General features: G+C 49.1%; 1 protein-coding gene across 1 annotated transcript in view; it reads left to right on the forward strand.

Moving 5' to 3' along the window:
• The window catches only part of LOC143362695 (homeobox protein aristaless), an 84,135-nt gene extending 68,172 nt beyond the window's left edge, over nt 1-15,963 (forward strand). Inside the window, exons 3-4 of the mRNA XM_076803068.1 lie at nt 6,402-6,447; nt 11,239-15,963. Of these exons, the coding sequence (XP_076659183.1) occupies nt 6,402-6,447; nt 11,239-11,832 (640 nt within the window). The 3' untranslated portion in view covers nt 11,833-15,963. The remainder of the gene's footprint in view (nt 1-6,401; nt 6,448-11,238) is intronic.
• Nucleotides 15,964-17,601: the final 1,638 nt, after the last annotated feature.

A 17,601-nucleotide genomic window follows, 5' to 3' on the forward strand; every position in this document is an offset into this window, starting at 1 on the left:
TTGGGGGGGGGGTGAAAGAGAGAGAAGAGAGGAGAGAGGAGAGAGAAGTATGGTGGGCAGAGACCTTCTCTCGGGAAGGACAGGGTCCGGTGGAGAGCTCCATGGAACTGGTTCCGTTCCACGGATCACTGGAAACAATCATCCTTATTAAACTCACCACCGACCCACCCCACGGATATAAAGGTATTCTTCGGAATGATTTACCAAGGAATCCTGGTCTGGCCCCGGCGGAACAGGTGGATGCTCGATCTCCTCGATCCGGCTCGACGACAATCTATTTTCGAACGAGTTTCCCGAATGAGTAGACGGATTTTACGCGTTTGCAACAAATAGTTGTTAGAGTGGCTACCGCTGATCACAATTTTATCCCTCATCCGTCCCTCGTGCCAATTTTACACATTTTTTTTTTCTTTCTTTTTTGATCGTGAAAACAAGGGTTCTTCGTAACTGGACTAGAAGCTTCTTTTTAGATCTATCTTTCATCGTCTGTTCGCAATCGTGTTTCAACAACCGAGATCGACGTAGCAATTTCCAGGTCCTTCCATCTTGCAGCCATCATTCTGAAAAACCTGATTATTCACCCGGGCTGCATCCCTTGTAAGTGAAACCTATCCCTCGCATCTCGTATGGCTTTTTTGTTTACCATCTCGTCGGGGTGATAAAGTAGCAAGAAAAAAGCAAGCATAAAGAGAAAGAGAGAAAGAGAGAGAGAGAGAGAGAGAGAGAGAGAGAAATAAAAGAAAAAGCGAACGTTGCGAGGCTGTTCCAGCTGGATGGAAGTTCGGTCGGATGATTAGTCGAGCCACGGTAGCCCGAGCCACACGATTCTAATCTAAATTAGATCTTAAGAGCTCGTAAAAGTAAGTGGCCGCGCGTTCGAAGGCCTCGCGCAACATCCTCTCTCTTTCTCTCTTTCTCTCTCTCGTAGGTCTGGTATCTAGATGCTTTATCGAAGCGATTTCATTGGGTCTGCGAATGCAGCGGGAAAATTCGTGTATACCGAAGCGCCGAGAATCGATAGTCGGGACAGCAAGGATATTTTCGACGGAACAAGAATCGCGCGCGGCTCCGCAAACGCGGCTAATGAATATGCATCGGAGCTTACCTCCTCTCTCCCTGGTCAGCTAGTCAATAAACCTAAGCGACCATAAAATCCAATTAGTGTGAAATTAATACCGCAACACGGTGCCGAAGACAGCGAGGCTCGAGGGGACGGGGGAGCCACGGGGAGCAAAAAATCGAAGCGAGTGGGAGAGACGACGGGATTTTTCTTTTTCGATAACTCTATTTAGGGTTCGCAGCTGTCGATAAATATGCTAGCGTCGTTCTCGGCTGACTCGGGATGGGATTAATTTGTAAGAAACCTGCAAAAAGGTGCCCGAGGAAGTGATGCGCGGCAAAGAAACGGCAGATTACCTGCTCGCAAAAATCGATCGATTTCTTTATCGAGAGCTACCCGTTCTCTCGCCGAGGAAATTGCGAAATTAACGTTAAGGTCGACTGATGCGACTGATGCTTCTTTCTCGGCGGCGACGACGACGACGACGCCGGGATTCCATAGACATTAGGCTTTATCTCGAGACGCGAGCCTGGACTTTGAATTTCTTGATAAGACCGGCCCACTGGTCTGTCCGGTGCGACCGTAACAAGATATAGTCCTCGAAGGTTTCACGAGGAAGGTCCACGATGATGTTCGTCGCCTCTTCAAGGACGAAACTCGTCCTGAAAAACTTAGAACCGAGTGTATTAAAAAAATTATTAAGCTTCTTTTAGACACGGTACAGTGTATTAAAAAATTAATCATCCTGCAAACGCAAAGCTTGGAAGAAAACGATTAGGTCTTTCTCAGCCACAATGCGCTCATTGATCGAAAAGAACTATTACTAGACACCAGCTACACGAAATACGAACAAAAAGATTCTTAAAGATAAAAATCGGCGTGTGTCATTTACAAAAAAAGGCCCTCGTCAGCGCACCAGGCCCAATTTGTTCTTTTCGCGTGGATCGCTCGCGCGCGAGCAACCGTTTTTGCGACGACTCCTCTTCGTCTCTCTCCCTCTGTGTCTCTGTTCGTCTTTCAAGAGAGGATTCAAGAGAAGAAGAGAGGGGTGAAAAAGAGTACGGTCAGAGATTCGTTCGCGGTTCGATCGACGACAGTGTATCCAATCGGTAATTGGCCGTACACGGCGCGCAGAGGTATTAAGCGCGAATTACGCACGGTTTTCGCGGCCGGCTACCGCGAATCCGCTTTCGTCTCGCTCTATCGCGATCCGCTTTTGTCTCTCGCTTCATCCGTAAGACCCGTTGCTCGCTCGTTAAATCTTTGCGGCTCTGATTTTTCTTTGTCGCGAATCACCGGCGAATTAATTTCCGCTTGGCGCACCGTTTCCCGGGAGCGCGCGCGCGCGCGAGGAAAGCGTCGAAATCCGCTCCGGCCGTAATTGCACGCCTCTCCGAGAACGCAACATTCTTGCAGAACGGGCCGAGACGCATGATTTATACCGAGATTAATGGCGAATTCCGAGGGTTGTTCGTTGACCAACCCGATCGTTAGAGCCCGAGATGGATTGCATCGCATTACGCGCGGATATTACCTCTCGCAGCTACCAGGTTTTCCGTCGACCCTGATCCGAAACGACGTCCTTTCAGACCGAGATCACTGTGTGATGCGATACACCCGAGACCGGTCCGAGACGCGTGTCCCAAACTGGTCCACGAGAGTTTGATCGATGCGCGTCGATCGTTAATTCGCTTCTTTCGCAACGCGTCCACCCGCAATTGCTTCGCCGGACTTTTTTTTTCCAGCAGCCTCGTCCCACGCGTTACATTCGCAATAATAATCGGTGCACCGTGTGTCGGCATTGCGCCGTTTGTACGAGCACATTCAAGGAATTTTTCCCTCGGCTAAATGGATTATGAGAACCCATCAGCGGGACTTGCCTATATTTGCGGATACAGTCGTTTGTACACATTGTGCGGCACGCACGTTTGCATAAATCTCGCGTAGAACGGAGAGGAAAATGACAGGTGGTCCGTGGTACAGTGAACAAAGAGGGAGAACAAAGAGAGAGACAGAGAGAGAGAGAGAGAGAGAGAGAGAGAGAAAGAGAGAGAGAAAGAGAAAGGAGAAGGATCGCGAGTGGCGTGTGCGGCGGCGTAGGCTAGGGGCTTGGCGCGCGGGTAATTCGAGTAATTGCCGGACAATTACATTATCTAATTAACCTCGGAGGTCGGACCAGCCAGTCACCGAGCGCTGCCGACTCCGTGATTGTCCCTCGTGGCGCAACCTTAAATTATTATTGTTTAACACGCTCGAAATCGTCGTCGGGGACCGTGTTCAGCCGGTCGTTAGATTCGTGGAAATTCGACGGACAAAGAAAACGCTCTCTCAGACCCTATTCTTTTTTTTTTTTTTTTTCGTTCCTTCTTTCCTAAGAGGATGAGTCAATAATTACTCGAAACAAGGCCAGTAATTTCTTTATCGAGTTCACCGACTTTTCTTTATCGTTTCGTAAACGTTCTTTCAGGATCGTTTTGTATAAATACTTCTTCCGTTGTTTTCCTGTTCTATCTTCTCGGTTGAAGAAACGTTCAGTTCTCGTTTCGTTCTATCGACGTCGTTCTATTCTAGTGTCGACGAAATCGCGAAACGCGGGAATCCGGGTGGAAAACTCGCGGGAAAATCGGGCGTCGATCTCGGCGCCGATAAAACGAGGTTGTACGCAACGGAGGAAGTAAAACGCCAGCGTTTCCTACGATACATAGCTCGGTCTTGGTTTTTCTTGCGACACCATTCGCCGCAATCAACTTCGGAACCAATGCGAGAACGGAACCGCAGTGTCGCAATCGCGTTCGCGATAGAACGCGACCGCTAAGTGGATTAGACCCGTGCTTCTGCTGCAATCTTTCTCGCCTGGCCGCCCACCTTGTGAAAACCGCTTTTCCGAACGAACGCTCGTAATCCACCGGCTCCTTCATTTCGTTCGGCTCATGTCCGATCTTCGACGTTCGTGTTTCGGCGACACTTTCGACGCTATGGCTTCCGCGCGTCTCGGATCATTAAGCTTCCGCGATATCTGGAGCAAGCAATGAATAAACATCGATGGCAGAAATAAAGCATTGGAAGCTATGCAACGATCCCGCTCGACGATCGACACGACGCGCGACGGCCGATTTTCACAGTCTGCTTGTCGGATACGCTGAATATGATTTTTGATTGGATCGACTAGTTGCACCGATCGCCGACATGTTTATTGCGATTTTCGATTGGACCGTATTTTATAGAGTGCTGTGGAATTTACGAGGTAATTCTGGCGGGGAACAGGAAAATGATTCGATTGTATAAAATTCGACATTTATAAAGTCTCGAAGTACATAATTTTCTTGAGCGAGAACCGAAACTGATACGGTTCGGTGGAATGTAAAGTATTGGGTTGTACATACGTCCATTCGTGCATTCAATTGTCCGATTCTCGACTGCGAGGATCCATGTGGGAAAATGCTTTTGACGGTTCGATCGCGTCGATCTATGAGACGGGTCGCGCAAGGTTGTTTCCTCGGCCGTTAGATCTTGACGCGCGACTAATCTCGGTACATGCCTTTTGTGCTCGCGATCTAGCACACATTTCCCGCCGCAAGGACACTTGGACAGAGGGAAGGCGGAGGGTCTTTTGCAAAACGGTGGGGATAGTCACGTAATAATAACGATACACGGGGAGAATCGAGGGTGACCGTGTTCCAGTCGGGTCGAGGAGCCGAGTCCCCGGAGTGAACGGCGGGTGTAATTAGGGACGCCCCGTCTAACCGCGAAATTTCGTGATCTTATTAAATCCAGAAGGACGCTGCTCGCGAGAGCTCGCCGCCGAGAAAAAGGGAAAGGCTGAATGATCATTACTCGCAGGCCAAGGTGCTCCCGTCCTCTCTCGGCTCTCTTTGCCGTCGCAAAGAGAGAGAGAGAGAGAGAGAGAGAAAGAGCGAAACCTCTCGCGATCGAGACACTGCCTTGCGCGCGCGTGAGAAATCGATCGTAGACCGAGGGGTACCTACGGAGTTGACCAAATTGGTTTTTCAAATAGCGTGTACGGACATCTCATTTTTTTCGAATTCCGTTAGTTGTTTTAGTAGCATAATTTCGTAAGACTGATGCACGCGGTAAAGGGATCGATTTTGTTCATTCTTCTGCAGGTTCCCGCCTTAATGTAATTCGAACAGACGATAAGAATGGCTTGTGAAAGGAAGGATAGATGGACACTGGTAATGAATCATCGAAAGACGGCCACGATTATCGACTCGGCAGTCGGTCCTGGACAGAGTCCCTGTAATTTCGCGCGGGTACCATCGACCAGTCGAGCATTTCGAATCTTCGAATGCTCCTAAACACGAGATCGCGGGGATCGAGATCGTGTATAGCAGCTACTGCAGCGCTGCGATATAATCACCAAGATTTCTTTACGATTTCGTGGAACATCTGGGGTAATTTGCGTGCGAGATGGGAATCCCCGCGGGGCTCCACAACGAGAGACACACGGATTCGCAGATTCGCAGATTCGCAGATTCCACGTGGTAATCATCGACCTTTCGAGGGCTGGAACACGTTAGAGATCGGGAAACGATCTTCCCGATCTCTAACTGTTCACAGAACTAAAACGAGAGATCCTGTTTGTCAAAGAACCCGATACGAAAAAGAAGAAGAGGGCCACTTTCAGGCAGTATAGAAGCGGGGAAACGTCGTCGCCATCTCGTTACATAAGTCGCGCGATCGATTCTCGATCGGTGTCTCTCGGGCATCGTTCAATTTATTTGAAATGATCGTATTCCGCGTATCCCCCGGGGAACATAGTTACACGCTTGTATACTTTTTATTACATATGTGAGCCGGCGATATTATCATGCTCGTGCGACACCGGGCGCAGCCATGAAAACACACGGACACGCGCGCACAAATAGCTCTGACACGGTAACGCACACTCCTTCCTGCACCGGTCACGCCAGCTGTACACAAGTGCGGCGATTGAATAGAAAATCATGCATAATGTCAGCAGACATAATGCAATTAATTGATAGCCTGGCGTACGCGGCTACTATTGCGGAAAACAGCTCGACGGCGGCGAGTTGCAAACCTAATTAGCCCAATCAATGTACGCGATTATTCCTGTCGCGCAGAAATTCTCAGTTTTTCCGCGGCAATTGGCAGAGTTGTTTTTCCCGCGAGGCATTCGCGAATGCAAAAGATAAACGCGACCGGATCGAAGCTATTCCGAGAGATCAAGACGCACCACACACACTTTTGCGTTTTTATGGACGAACACGTACCAGCTCCGGTTAGTTTGTGCACGGCACTTTCCGTCGATCATAGTCACCGATTTCACACTTCTCCTTTTTTTTTTCTTTTGGTGTTTCAGGGAGGAGCTGGCTATGAAGATCGGCCTCACGGAAGCGAGGATACAGGTCAGTAGAGTCAATCGTTTCATTCGCGTCAAAAGGAGCGAGAAAAAGCAAGGACGACGCGACGGGAAGACGACAGAGAAGTTTTTAGCTGAATCTGTAGCGACTTGTTTGTTGCGATAGTCGTTTGTCGCTCGATGACGTCCTTTCCTTGCTCGTTGGTTAGGGTAATGTCGGGAACGACGCTTAGTTTATTGTTTTTTTTCTGAGAAATTGAATAACGATGGGACAGCTCGGCGGTGTGTGTTTTGTTAGTCGGCTTCGAAACGCGAGACGGTATTGCAAGAATAAGCAGATATTCCTCAAACCCTGAATGAAACAATTAAAAATTTGCATACAGATCCGCGGTTTGATTATAAGAAAATGGTAAAGAAAGCGTACATTCCCAGTGTCTTAAGCGTACAATAGACCTCCTAAATCAATCCGCAAAACATTTATATTTGCTCTGAGATTCAGGGTCTGGCTTCGAAGATATTGTTTTCTAAATTTTCGCCACTCGTTGCGAATATCGAAAGAATTATGATTCGATGCTGAGAGCCCCTGTCGCATCGGGCATGACACGATACCCAGGGCCCTCAGCCAGGTTATAATCATTTTCAGGAATCCCAGAACACGATCCACGGTGTAAGGGACGTACATACGTACGCGTGTTCCCGCAAAACTGGCCCCATGCGATATCCACGCGATCTTTCGTCAAAATGTATTTCTTTTCGGGCCGGAATCGTGCCAATTGTCCGGCAGCCGTAACAGCGGACAGGACGCGCTCTAATTTAACAAAACGTTTCGGGGAATCGTACTTTCGCTGATCGAAAGTGTTCCGTACACACCGCAAGATTTCGACAGCGTATCCGGCCGCGTCCTGTTCGCCGTACGTTAATTATCGTTTTCGGTGCTGTTGAAGGGTCGGCAAACACCTTTTCGTGTGCACGAGGTAACGATCGGCAGATGAGCCAATTAGTTGAGCAACATTCTTGCAAAAACGTTAAAAAAGTCCGGGAATTATTCAAAGATGAAGGTCTGTAGTCTGAGACGGAGAAATCGATAAGATTTATTGAATTTTCTAAATTAGTCTTCGTGTTTGTTTACAAGGATTTCGATTTACATAAACCTCCGCCTGTTTACAAGACCAGGAGAGTTATTATCTGGTAATTTAAATGTCGCGCTATCATTTGAAACACATGCTAGTTAAGGAATGCATAATTAAACAGATTCCCCCGAGGGTGTGTTCTTGTAGCAACAAATCAAAGCGAAACGTAACGTGAAATATTTAAGTAAATCCAACGTTCATAAGATTACGGAAATAGAATTATTAGTGGAAAAAGGGGCAATGCGGAACGTATTCTACGTGTAAAAGAAAACGCATACCGTTAGTTCAGATCGTACGATTGAATAGATTTCTTCGACTGGTTCTTTTTGTGGCTGTTTATCGAATTAACCCGATGATAACTTCGTTAGAATATTTATAAGACTCTAACGACTATACTTGTAGCGAGTGGAAAGTACAATGCAAAACAGACCGTGAACTTTTCGGGGGGGGGGAGGAGAGAAAAACATGCAGAAGAGGGGAAGAGGGGGCAACCGGCGTTCTCGTAATTAATGCGGCACGATTAAGCACGAAACGACTAGGTTCCGGCGGTGGCGGCGGCGGCGGATCGTGGCTGCGTTTTGTTTTAAAAGCCGCAAGTCGGATGTTTAACTCCCTGCTGGGGGCAATTCCGCTCGCTATGGGGGGTCCTAGCACCCGACCCCCCACACCCCATCACCTTTAACTCTCCATACGCCTAGCAACGACTTTGCATGTTCCAACGGGGCCCCACCGATCGGTTCGATCCACCCGTGGACACACGCATGCACGATCCTCTACTTTCGATCCTCTTCCTGGATCTCGGACTCTCCTTCTTTTTCTCATCCCGAAAGCGTTACGCAATACTATCGTCGATTTGTAACCGGATTTAGGCGATTCTTCCTCCGTTGGGAACGGAGGCGTTCAGGAGAAACAGTTCTCAGTCTGGAAAGCTGTCCGGTATCCAGAACTACGTACAATTCGTTTGAGGATATCGAAGAGGGAAGTGGTTTTCAGTCTTCAAAGAATAATTAAAAATTCCCACAAAGTTAAAATGATGGATGAGCAAAGGAAAAATTGACTGAAAGCTGTCTAGCATCCGCAATCGCAACAGCCTCGTAACAAGGATTTCGTCGATTCGTCTTCAACCGAGAACAAAGACGTCGAGGGAGAATAGTTCCCAGCCCCTAGAACACAATTAGAAATTCCCACGAAGGGAAAACGAAGAAAAATGAACTGCTAGGAAAATAGCAGTCGGGGCTGCGATCGATTTAAACAGAGAGATATCGAGAAGAAACGGTTCCCAGTCCCGAGAAAATTATTATTACAAACTGACTGACAATGAGAACGACGATAACGAACAGGAAGAAATCTCGGTCCCTGGAAGATAATTACTACGCTGCCACATTTTTGTCGTAAATGCGTCAAACAGAAAATTCGAGAGACTGGAAGCAACCTAGCAGCGGTACGATCTCACGAGTCATGAAATGCCCTGGTCGCAGGCGATCAGGTTTGATCATCGAACCGCAAAGTCATCCCGAAATGCTTCCCATCTATGCCGAGACCAAGCTGCATCGTCACCGATTGTATTGGGCTTGTCGACATCTCCTGGCGGTGCGTTTGATTTTTCTACTCACAGAACACACACACCTGTCCTCGGGGAATCATTATTGAAACCCGTGGAGGTATTATTACGATCTACTAGCTTCGCTGCACCACCTCGTCTGGAATGTAGATTAATTGAAGTCAATTAACTCGAACGTTGGGCATCGAAAAACTTCACGTACCGAAAATAGAGTCACAATCGTCTGGATTAGCCAGGTATAAACGAGTTCGGGCACATTTCGTGCTTCTACGGTTTACAGAAGGTACCATCTTCGTCGTGTCTACTTAATTCCTGTTTCTTGACTCTCTCCACTGTGTGTCCGCGGCAAGTTTCGCCAACAAATCTACCAAACAAGATTCGACGATAATAAGAGGATTGTTTCGCTGAAGGGTAATCCATCGCAAACAAAATAACACGGCCGTTTCTCAGAGATTGCCTGTTCGCGAACTTCTTCTGGAAGTTTGCCTGGCGGGTTGCGAGCAGCGGCGCGTACAACGCGATCTTCGTGTGGGCAATTTTCCGGAAACGGAGCACACGTTCGGTCTGCTCCGCTGTCATTGCGTCCTGTCACGAGACTCGTTCGAGTGAAACCGTTTCGTTCTCGCAACAAGCGGAACGTATCGGATCGGTGCGGTGCGGTGCGGTGCGGTGCGGTGCGGTATGTAGGTATACGAAACGCGAAATCGACTTAACAACGGAACCGGAGGACTGCGGAATTAAACTCCGCGAAAGAAGCGAAACGATCAGGAGTAGGAGGAGGTGGAGAGGAAAAAAGAAGGGAGCACGACGAAATAAGAAGAACGGGATCGGTCGAGGTCTGCGGGAAGGAATACCGGGGCGGGGGAGGGGGGGGGGGAGGAAGAGCTTCCGTTGAACTGATTAGAGCTCGAGTCTTCGGGGAACCTTCGCGATGGAACAAGCTGGAACAAGCTGAAACAAGCTGGAACAAGCTGGAACAAACTGGAACGAACCCGCGACGCATCACGAACCACGTTTGTTTCATTCGTGATTGTCCGATCGGCTTTCTTCGGCTGCAAGCTCTCTCGATTACCACTCAACTGTGAACAATGGAAACAGTGTCTCCCCAATTTGCGTCACTAGGATGCTCCCAGAACCGAAGGTGACGCGAGAAATAGCGGACCATCGTCCTCGAAGCTCGTAGGACGAGCTCGAAGCTCGCCTGTTGCGAAAGTAGGCCAACAGGATCCGCGGCGAACAGTTTTACGATGGTCGCTGTTTCGTTAATTCTCGAGGAGGAGCTCGGAGGAGCCAGGTAGGCGTACAAAGGAAGAAGACAGAAACGAAAGAGCGTTTCTCGCTGCCTCGCAGCGATCGCGCGGTTTCCCCCTCGGCGTTCGAACTGAACGGTAATGATACACCGCGAGTTTCCTGAAAAAGGGAGAATGCGTCACTGTAGGCCGGAGAACTCGCGATTCCGATTGGCTCCGGACGAACGAGTTCCACTTGGAGCCCGAATATCGTTTTCCTTTCTAATCCGGAATCGGACGAATCGGTTTCGCGAAATCCGACGCGAACGAGAGGTCGCTCTTCGTTCTCTCGCCCCTCTTCCTCGAACGCGTCCGGGAAACGATTTGGCCACTTAGGATAATTGCGACTCTGCCGGTCTTCCAGTGGCAACAAAGTACTCGCAGCAACAACGTACTTAGTTAAGTATACATAGAAACGAATACGATAATGCGGGGCTCGTTTGCTCGGCCCCCGAACCAGTCGTTCAAACGGTGCCTCGCCGTTAATTCCGATTGTTTGTCGTTCCCGGCGTCACGCGACTTCTCTCTTTCCGAAAGTGATCCTTCGATCCTCCGCCGTTACTGGTTTTTCAATGTTAGCTTGCTCCTAAAGATCGCTCCAGTTGGCTCGACGTTAAAACCTTTTTTGCACCTTGTTTGGAAACGAGAACAGTTTTCCAATAGACTGCGGATCTTTGTGCAAAAGAAAAATTGTCGAATGGGGAAGGATCGAACACGATCAACGAATTAAGAGTTTCGAAAATGAACCCTAGAAACCGTAAGGAATAGCCTATATAATCGTGAAAAGACATATTCCCACGAGCTCGGGAATCCTTGAGAATTTCCGAAAAGACTGAAAGAAACGAATTTGGTTGCAGGTCTGGTTTCAGAATCGTCGAGCGAAGTGGCGGAAGCAGGAGAAGGTCGGGCCGCAGGCGCACCCGTACAACCCGTACTTGGGCACGGGCGCACCCCCGCCGTCGGCGGTGGTCGCGCCGACCTTGCCGAACCCTTTCGCGCACCTGGGCACGTTCGGTCTGCGGAAACCCTTCGACGCGTTCCGTTACCCGCCCCTGGGTCACGGGCCGGTCATTCCTGGTAGTTACACGACCCATCCCTATCATCGGGCGCCGCCACCGTTGCTACCGCCCGGGATGCCTCTGCCGTACACGTCGGCGGCGTCCTTCCAGAGCCTCTTGGCGAACATCTCGGCTGCTCAACGCCCGAAATTGGTCCAAGGATCACCCCCACCACCTCCGCCGCCTCCACCGGCACCGGCGATCAGTTTGCCGCATCCGCCGGTTCCTGCGCCTCCGCCGACGGCCACCCCTCCCCAAGGATCGCCCACCGGAAGCGTCGGACTGCCGGATATCGATCGGCGAACGAACAGCATCGCGTCCCTCCGACTGAAAGCCAGGGAGTACGAGCTGCACCTCGAGATGTTACGCAAGAACGGCGACCTCATCAGCTGAACGAGAATCCACAGCCACCTAGCCCCGGACACGGACCTAGGTACGACCTTGCGAAGCATGCTCGTTCAACGGACGACGATACCCCGGCCGAGCAACCTTGATCTCCTGTCGTCGAATCGATACAACCTCGAGCGAACACTGCTACGAGGCGAGAAGAGCGTGGCGACGCGAGGATTGCCACGCGGAGCTCGTCCTGTTGGCCTGGCGTATTCCCTGATAACAGCTACCCTCTTTCGTCCTGCTGCCTCGGGCTTGGCTACTCGGAGATGCGTCGAAGCGATTGTAGAGGATCGAGGTTCCGCGTTATCACCGTGATTCAGGATTTTCTGGATTTCCGAGGAACCTCGCGGATACTCCTTTATTGGCTGAACAACGTTGTACATAGAAAATAGTTCGGCCTTAAACGATACGGTTTGAAATACAAATTAATGGAGCAGCCTCGCTAATCCGAATTTCACAGATGTACCTAACCCAGACTCAGCCGGTCTCCTTTTTCGTCCGAATACGAAACAATGTATTGTACAATTCACCGAGCACTTGTTTCAGCATTCAAACTAAGAAGTACCTGTTCCACTATCCGAACGTCTCCGACGAATTATAGGGAACCGAGGGTAGGTGTAGTTGAAAGTTTTAGTCGAAGAAATAATTCAGTGTAAAAAACGATCCACCTGCAAAACAATGTATTGTACGACTCACCGCAGACTTGCTTCAGCATCGAACCTAAGTAGGAGAGACCGAGGTAAGTTGTAATTAAAGTTCTCCGAACGACCAAATCTAGCCCGGTCTCCCCTACCTATTATCCGAACGTCTCCGATTAATTCGGACAGCCGTGTCAGCGTAGTTGGTGGTTTTATCGTAGCGGTTATTCGGAACGACGCGCCGGTTCCTTGTATTAATTATTCGGACCGTCGGAATAATTCTCCGCGACGAGTCCTCGCAGCAATTGTTCGGAACGTGTTTTTTCCGCGACCGATCGGAACGTATCCGTACCAGTTGGGAACAGTTCCAAGCCAGCCAACGTTCACGTATCGTTCGACGACGCGAGCCAAAGAACTTCCAACGAAATGGCCCCGGACACTCGGGCACCGTCTTTCAGCGGTGTGTACGCGAGGGAAGGTTGACAGTTTCCTCTTCCTGTGCGATCAACCGGTGCTTTTGTTATGGCGATTAGAGCCTGGGACCAGCTTCGGATCGCATACGAGCTTATCGAAGCATCGCGACAATAACCGTGGCTCTCTTGAAATTCACGCGCTATCGTCTGATCGACTCGCGATCGATATGGGATCCGAATGCTGTCGGTTAGCTCCGGGTAACACGCTTTCGGACGAAGGATTCGCGACGATGCAACAGACGAACGAAAAACGGCGATGCAAGGGTTGCATCTGCGTTGGCAAATCGGACGACCATGGGAAAATTATCGATTTCCCGATTTCCCCGTGATCGTTGGAATTGCCGGTGCTCTGTTGCGTGGATCGCAACCCTGTAGATCGCTGCGGATCTTCTTGGTGCTCGTCGAGAACAGACGCGTACCTGTCCACGTACAAAACTAGCCTCTCTTCAACCTTCCTGCCGAGCGACACGAATTCAGCGAACGAACCAACAGTTTCTTTTCCGCTTTTCTACGCGGAATACCGTATCAAATGTACAGTGAACGGCGAGGCGATGATCCGCGACGAGCCTAACCGTGCGATCAGGTTGCAGCTGTGGTAAACGATCACGGTACAAATAAAGCGTGGAGCAATTATTCTATGATTTTTTTTTTTTAATCGAGAAATTTACATCGAAACAACCAGCAGAGCGATATGCTTACCAGATCACCAGTTTTTATCGACGCTGTTGTAATTTCAGTCGATGCTGTTATGGTTTTTTATCGCAGCTTCAACGTAAAACCGGCACGAGTGTCCCTTGACCGGAACGTCTTTGAAATCTGTGCTCTTTCGATCCACGAACCCGTCCAAAATTCGTGTTGCATCGGATTTTCGCGAGCTGCAGGATTCTCGGTCCGATTTCAAAGGCGGGTATCCAAGGGACGAGAGCGCGATCTGGATCGCTCGCTTAATTCGAGAAGCGGAAACCTCGTATTCACGACCGAGCTCTGAGCAAACATCATCGAAAGATGTCCGTCCAGAAATATTCCCGGCGTCGCGACGCGAAAGCCCGCGACATGGTGCCTTCTTTTCTAATCCTGTAGGGTTTTAAAGGGTTGATTGATCAACGAGAAATTAAAGAGATTGTAGTCGAGTCGAAATTGTTCAGGTCGCGACCCAAAACGTAACCGGTTAGGTTAGAAGACGAAGCGTAACACGATTTAGAGTGGCGAGGCTGAGTTTCTCGATCGATCTTTCGCTTTGCCGTCTTGAAATAGTCTCTGGAACGTGGTTAATCATCAAATGTCCCTCGTTTTTTAAAAGTCGATTTGTCTTTTGACCGAAAATTGACATAGTAAAGAAACATTTAGTAATTTTTATTGACTGAGTTCTCGATCGCGCGAACATTGGCAAAGATTCGAAGAATAACAAGTAAAAGAAAGATCGAACGATTCATCGTACTTTGCCGGCCACGGTGCTTTTACATCGATCCGTCTCACACAATGTTTTTAGATAAGAAGAAAATACTATTTATATACGCGTTCTTTTAATTTGAAACTTTTAAACGATAGTCGCGATAAGTTCCGTCGACTGTATAAGCATTCCTAGAGTACTGTAAGCGTCCCTTGTAAATAAATTCTGCGACGTATGCGTAACTTTTTGCCAAGGATTGAATCGAATCGAATCGAATCGAATCGAACCGAATTCCGATTTCCAGTATAAACATGCGCGAATCATGACAGCGTGCTCGTGCAGCCATATCTCGTCGGCTGCCTCATCGATCTCGATAGGGTTCTCTCGATCATAATCCCTCGCGATCGACAAAGAGGAAACGGAAGGAAACGATAGAATTCGCATCGCTTTCAGAATCAGGGATCTCGAGCAGAGGCGCGCGAAGCTGCTGTCGATTTTTCCGAAAAATCGATCGCAGCTTCCTCGATTTTCATGCGAAAACCCATGTCCATTGTCCTTAATCTTAGGCGCATTCTTTTAATTTCTTTTTTCTTTAGCGACGAATACATGCGTTTATGAAAGTGAGAGAAAAGAAAGTAAGAGCAGAGAGAGAGAGAGAGAGAGAGAGAGAAAGAGAGAGAGGTAAAAATGAAAATTGAAACACAACACGTCTCTTCTTTTTATTCCACAAAACCTTTCTACAACGATCTCCGATGGATCGGAAACGATCTGGCGCAAGCATAGTGTGATATTTTAGCTGTCTGACCGAACGAAATCATGGCGGATGTTATCCTGATGTTCCACCGAAACGTATCCACAATATGTTGATCGATAACCTGATTTTCTCTGTCTGGATCACGGTTGAAATTCAATTTCGTGCACATCGCTGAAATATCATACTACGCGGAGGTATTAATTTGCAGGCTCGTCAACTTCCTGAACGAAAAACCGGCGACCATTACACAGACGCATTTAGCCGGCAAAAGAGCAAGAGAGGAGACCAAGAGAGGGAGAGAGGGAGACAGAGAGAGAGAGAGAGAGAGAGAGAGAGAGAGAGAGAGAGAGAGAGAGAGAGAGGAGATGCGGAGGATCGTCGAACAGCACTCCGGAGCTGACTTATGACAAGTAATTCGCGGCCGGGCACGCCCGTCGACGAGTTATTTAAATATTTCACAGTTTAATGGAGTCCCGAGCCATTAATGCGCGTCAGCTAATTAGCGGAGTCGTGGATGCCTGCGCTCCCCCCGGTTTGCTAACGATCCTCGCGCTGATAAATCGAACGGTTACCGTCCAAATGATCCGCCGATCAAAACTGACGCGGCCTTAAGTGGTTCGCGGACTGCAGCACACTGCACCGGGGGCCCCGGTTGCACGCTTAAGTGCACGCACTCGACCGACCAACGCGCAACAGAGCGAGCCGAGCCGAGCGAATATCGAGAGCGCGAACCAACACCGATTCCGAGGGCTAAACGCGTAATAGACGCGCTTTAATCACACCTTCCGCAACACGTAATGCCGGCCCCCATCGTTGCACTCTAATTTCCTGAAAATGTTACGTGCCGCTGCACCTCTCTTTCTACCGCCTCCCTCCATTTTTGGGGGGGTTTTTCATATTTTTTTTTTCTCCGAAGAGATCTCCTTTTTCTTCTCTCTGCTCTTCGACGCGACGATACACCGGCCAATGAAATTGCACCGCGAAACTACCGGTTCCTGCTCGCAAAATAGTCGAATCAATTTTGCTCGAACGATACGATAAAGTCTAAATAAATGACATCTTGTTATTCATATAAGACAATACGTGCTAGCCAGCTTTAATGCTCGGAAAATTTAGTGCTAAAATTGTCGGGCGAATAATCGGACTCCGTAAAATTCTATTAAATCTGCCGACAGGATTACGATAAAAGCAGCAATCTTCCAAGTAAAAAATTCCACGGTCCCGAGCAAGAATCGAGGGAATCGTCCGGCTCGATAACGCGCAAGGTTCGATAAGGCCGAGACGAGAACGAGCAGAGGCGTGTCCGGGCCCCGGTGATCGATTCTCGATCGTTTTCTGGCCGCGTGGGTCTCTCGGGATCGCGCGCGATCGAGATGCAGACCACGAAGCCGCTCGATCCCGAATTCATCGTGTCGGCCTGGCCATTAGCAAATTACTACGGTGTAAACAGTATCGACGGTGCCCGCGGGTACGACGGCTAAGTGCGCGCGATCTATACACGTGTGCACACGTGAATGTTTATACACGCCGTGCACAGAGACGGCGAGCACCACGGGAGAAATAGCCAGTTAGTTAGCAACCGATCATTATAGCGACGTTTTACACCGGGTCTAGCCACCTAATAACTGTCTGCCGTCGAGGCGAATTCGCCGATCGGTAGCAAAGTAACCGGACTGCCTTCGCCGAAAAGGAAATTCCCAGCTGCCCCGGTCGAACACGCTGTCGAAATCGCGATATTTATCGAACCTTGAATTCCTTCTGCATCGCGCGTTTCTGCTGCCGTTTAAACGTTTTTCCTGGTGAAATTTCGATGACTTGTTCCGGCGAGGAAATATCCAGAGCCACTTGGAGGCCATTCTACCGGTTTCAGGTAAACAAAGATTTTTCCTGCGAAAGCGATTAGCGAAGGTAATTCTTAGACTCGTTTCGGTCATTCAGAGATACAGTATACTACAAACTGCCAGACCTAATCTTGTCTCACAAGCTGATCGTTCAACGAGGCAGCTGGCCTTGGAGAAGAAGAAGAAGAATCGAAGAAGGGTCGAGGCGGATTTTTCGACGCGGTGTCCTAAATTTTTATCGGCTGTTCTTCTTGTTCCTCGCGATAAGATCGTGTAACGTGGAGCGTTCACACTTTACTCCTAATCTAATTATGAAATTGTAGACATAATTGCGGCGGGACCGATTACGGTCGATTAGCCAACAGCGGAGAGAAGTTTCGGGCCCGAGAGAGAGAGAGAGAGAGAGAGAGAGAGAGAGAGAGAGAGAGAGAGAGAGAGAGAGAGTGAGGGAGAGAGAGAGAGGGAAGGAGAGCGAGTGTCCCGGCGCGTCGAGTAGTATGATTCCGTCGTAAACCGTCCGGTTTCCCTATCGTTAGACCCTATTAAACGAAGCATAAGAGAGGCCACAAGGGAGGTCCGCGAGGCCCGAGAGAGAGAGAGAGAGAGAGAGAGAGAGAGAGAGAGAGCGAGCTGGCTCGCAGCGGGCCCGAGATTAAGGGGCTGTTTAATCTGC

This window comes from Halictus rubicundus, chromosome 17, assembly GCF_050948215.1.
Source record: "Halictus rubicundus isolate RS-2024b chromosome 17, iyHalRubi1_principal, whole genome shotgun sequence".
NCBI classification, from domain to species: domain Eukaryota; kingdom Metazoa; phylum Arthropoda; class Insecta; order Hymenoptera; family Halictidae; genus Halictus; species Halictus rubicundus.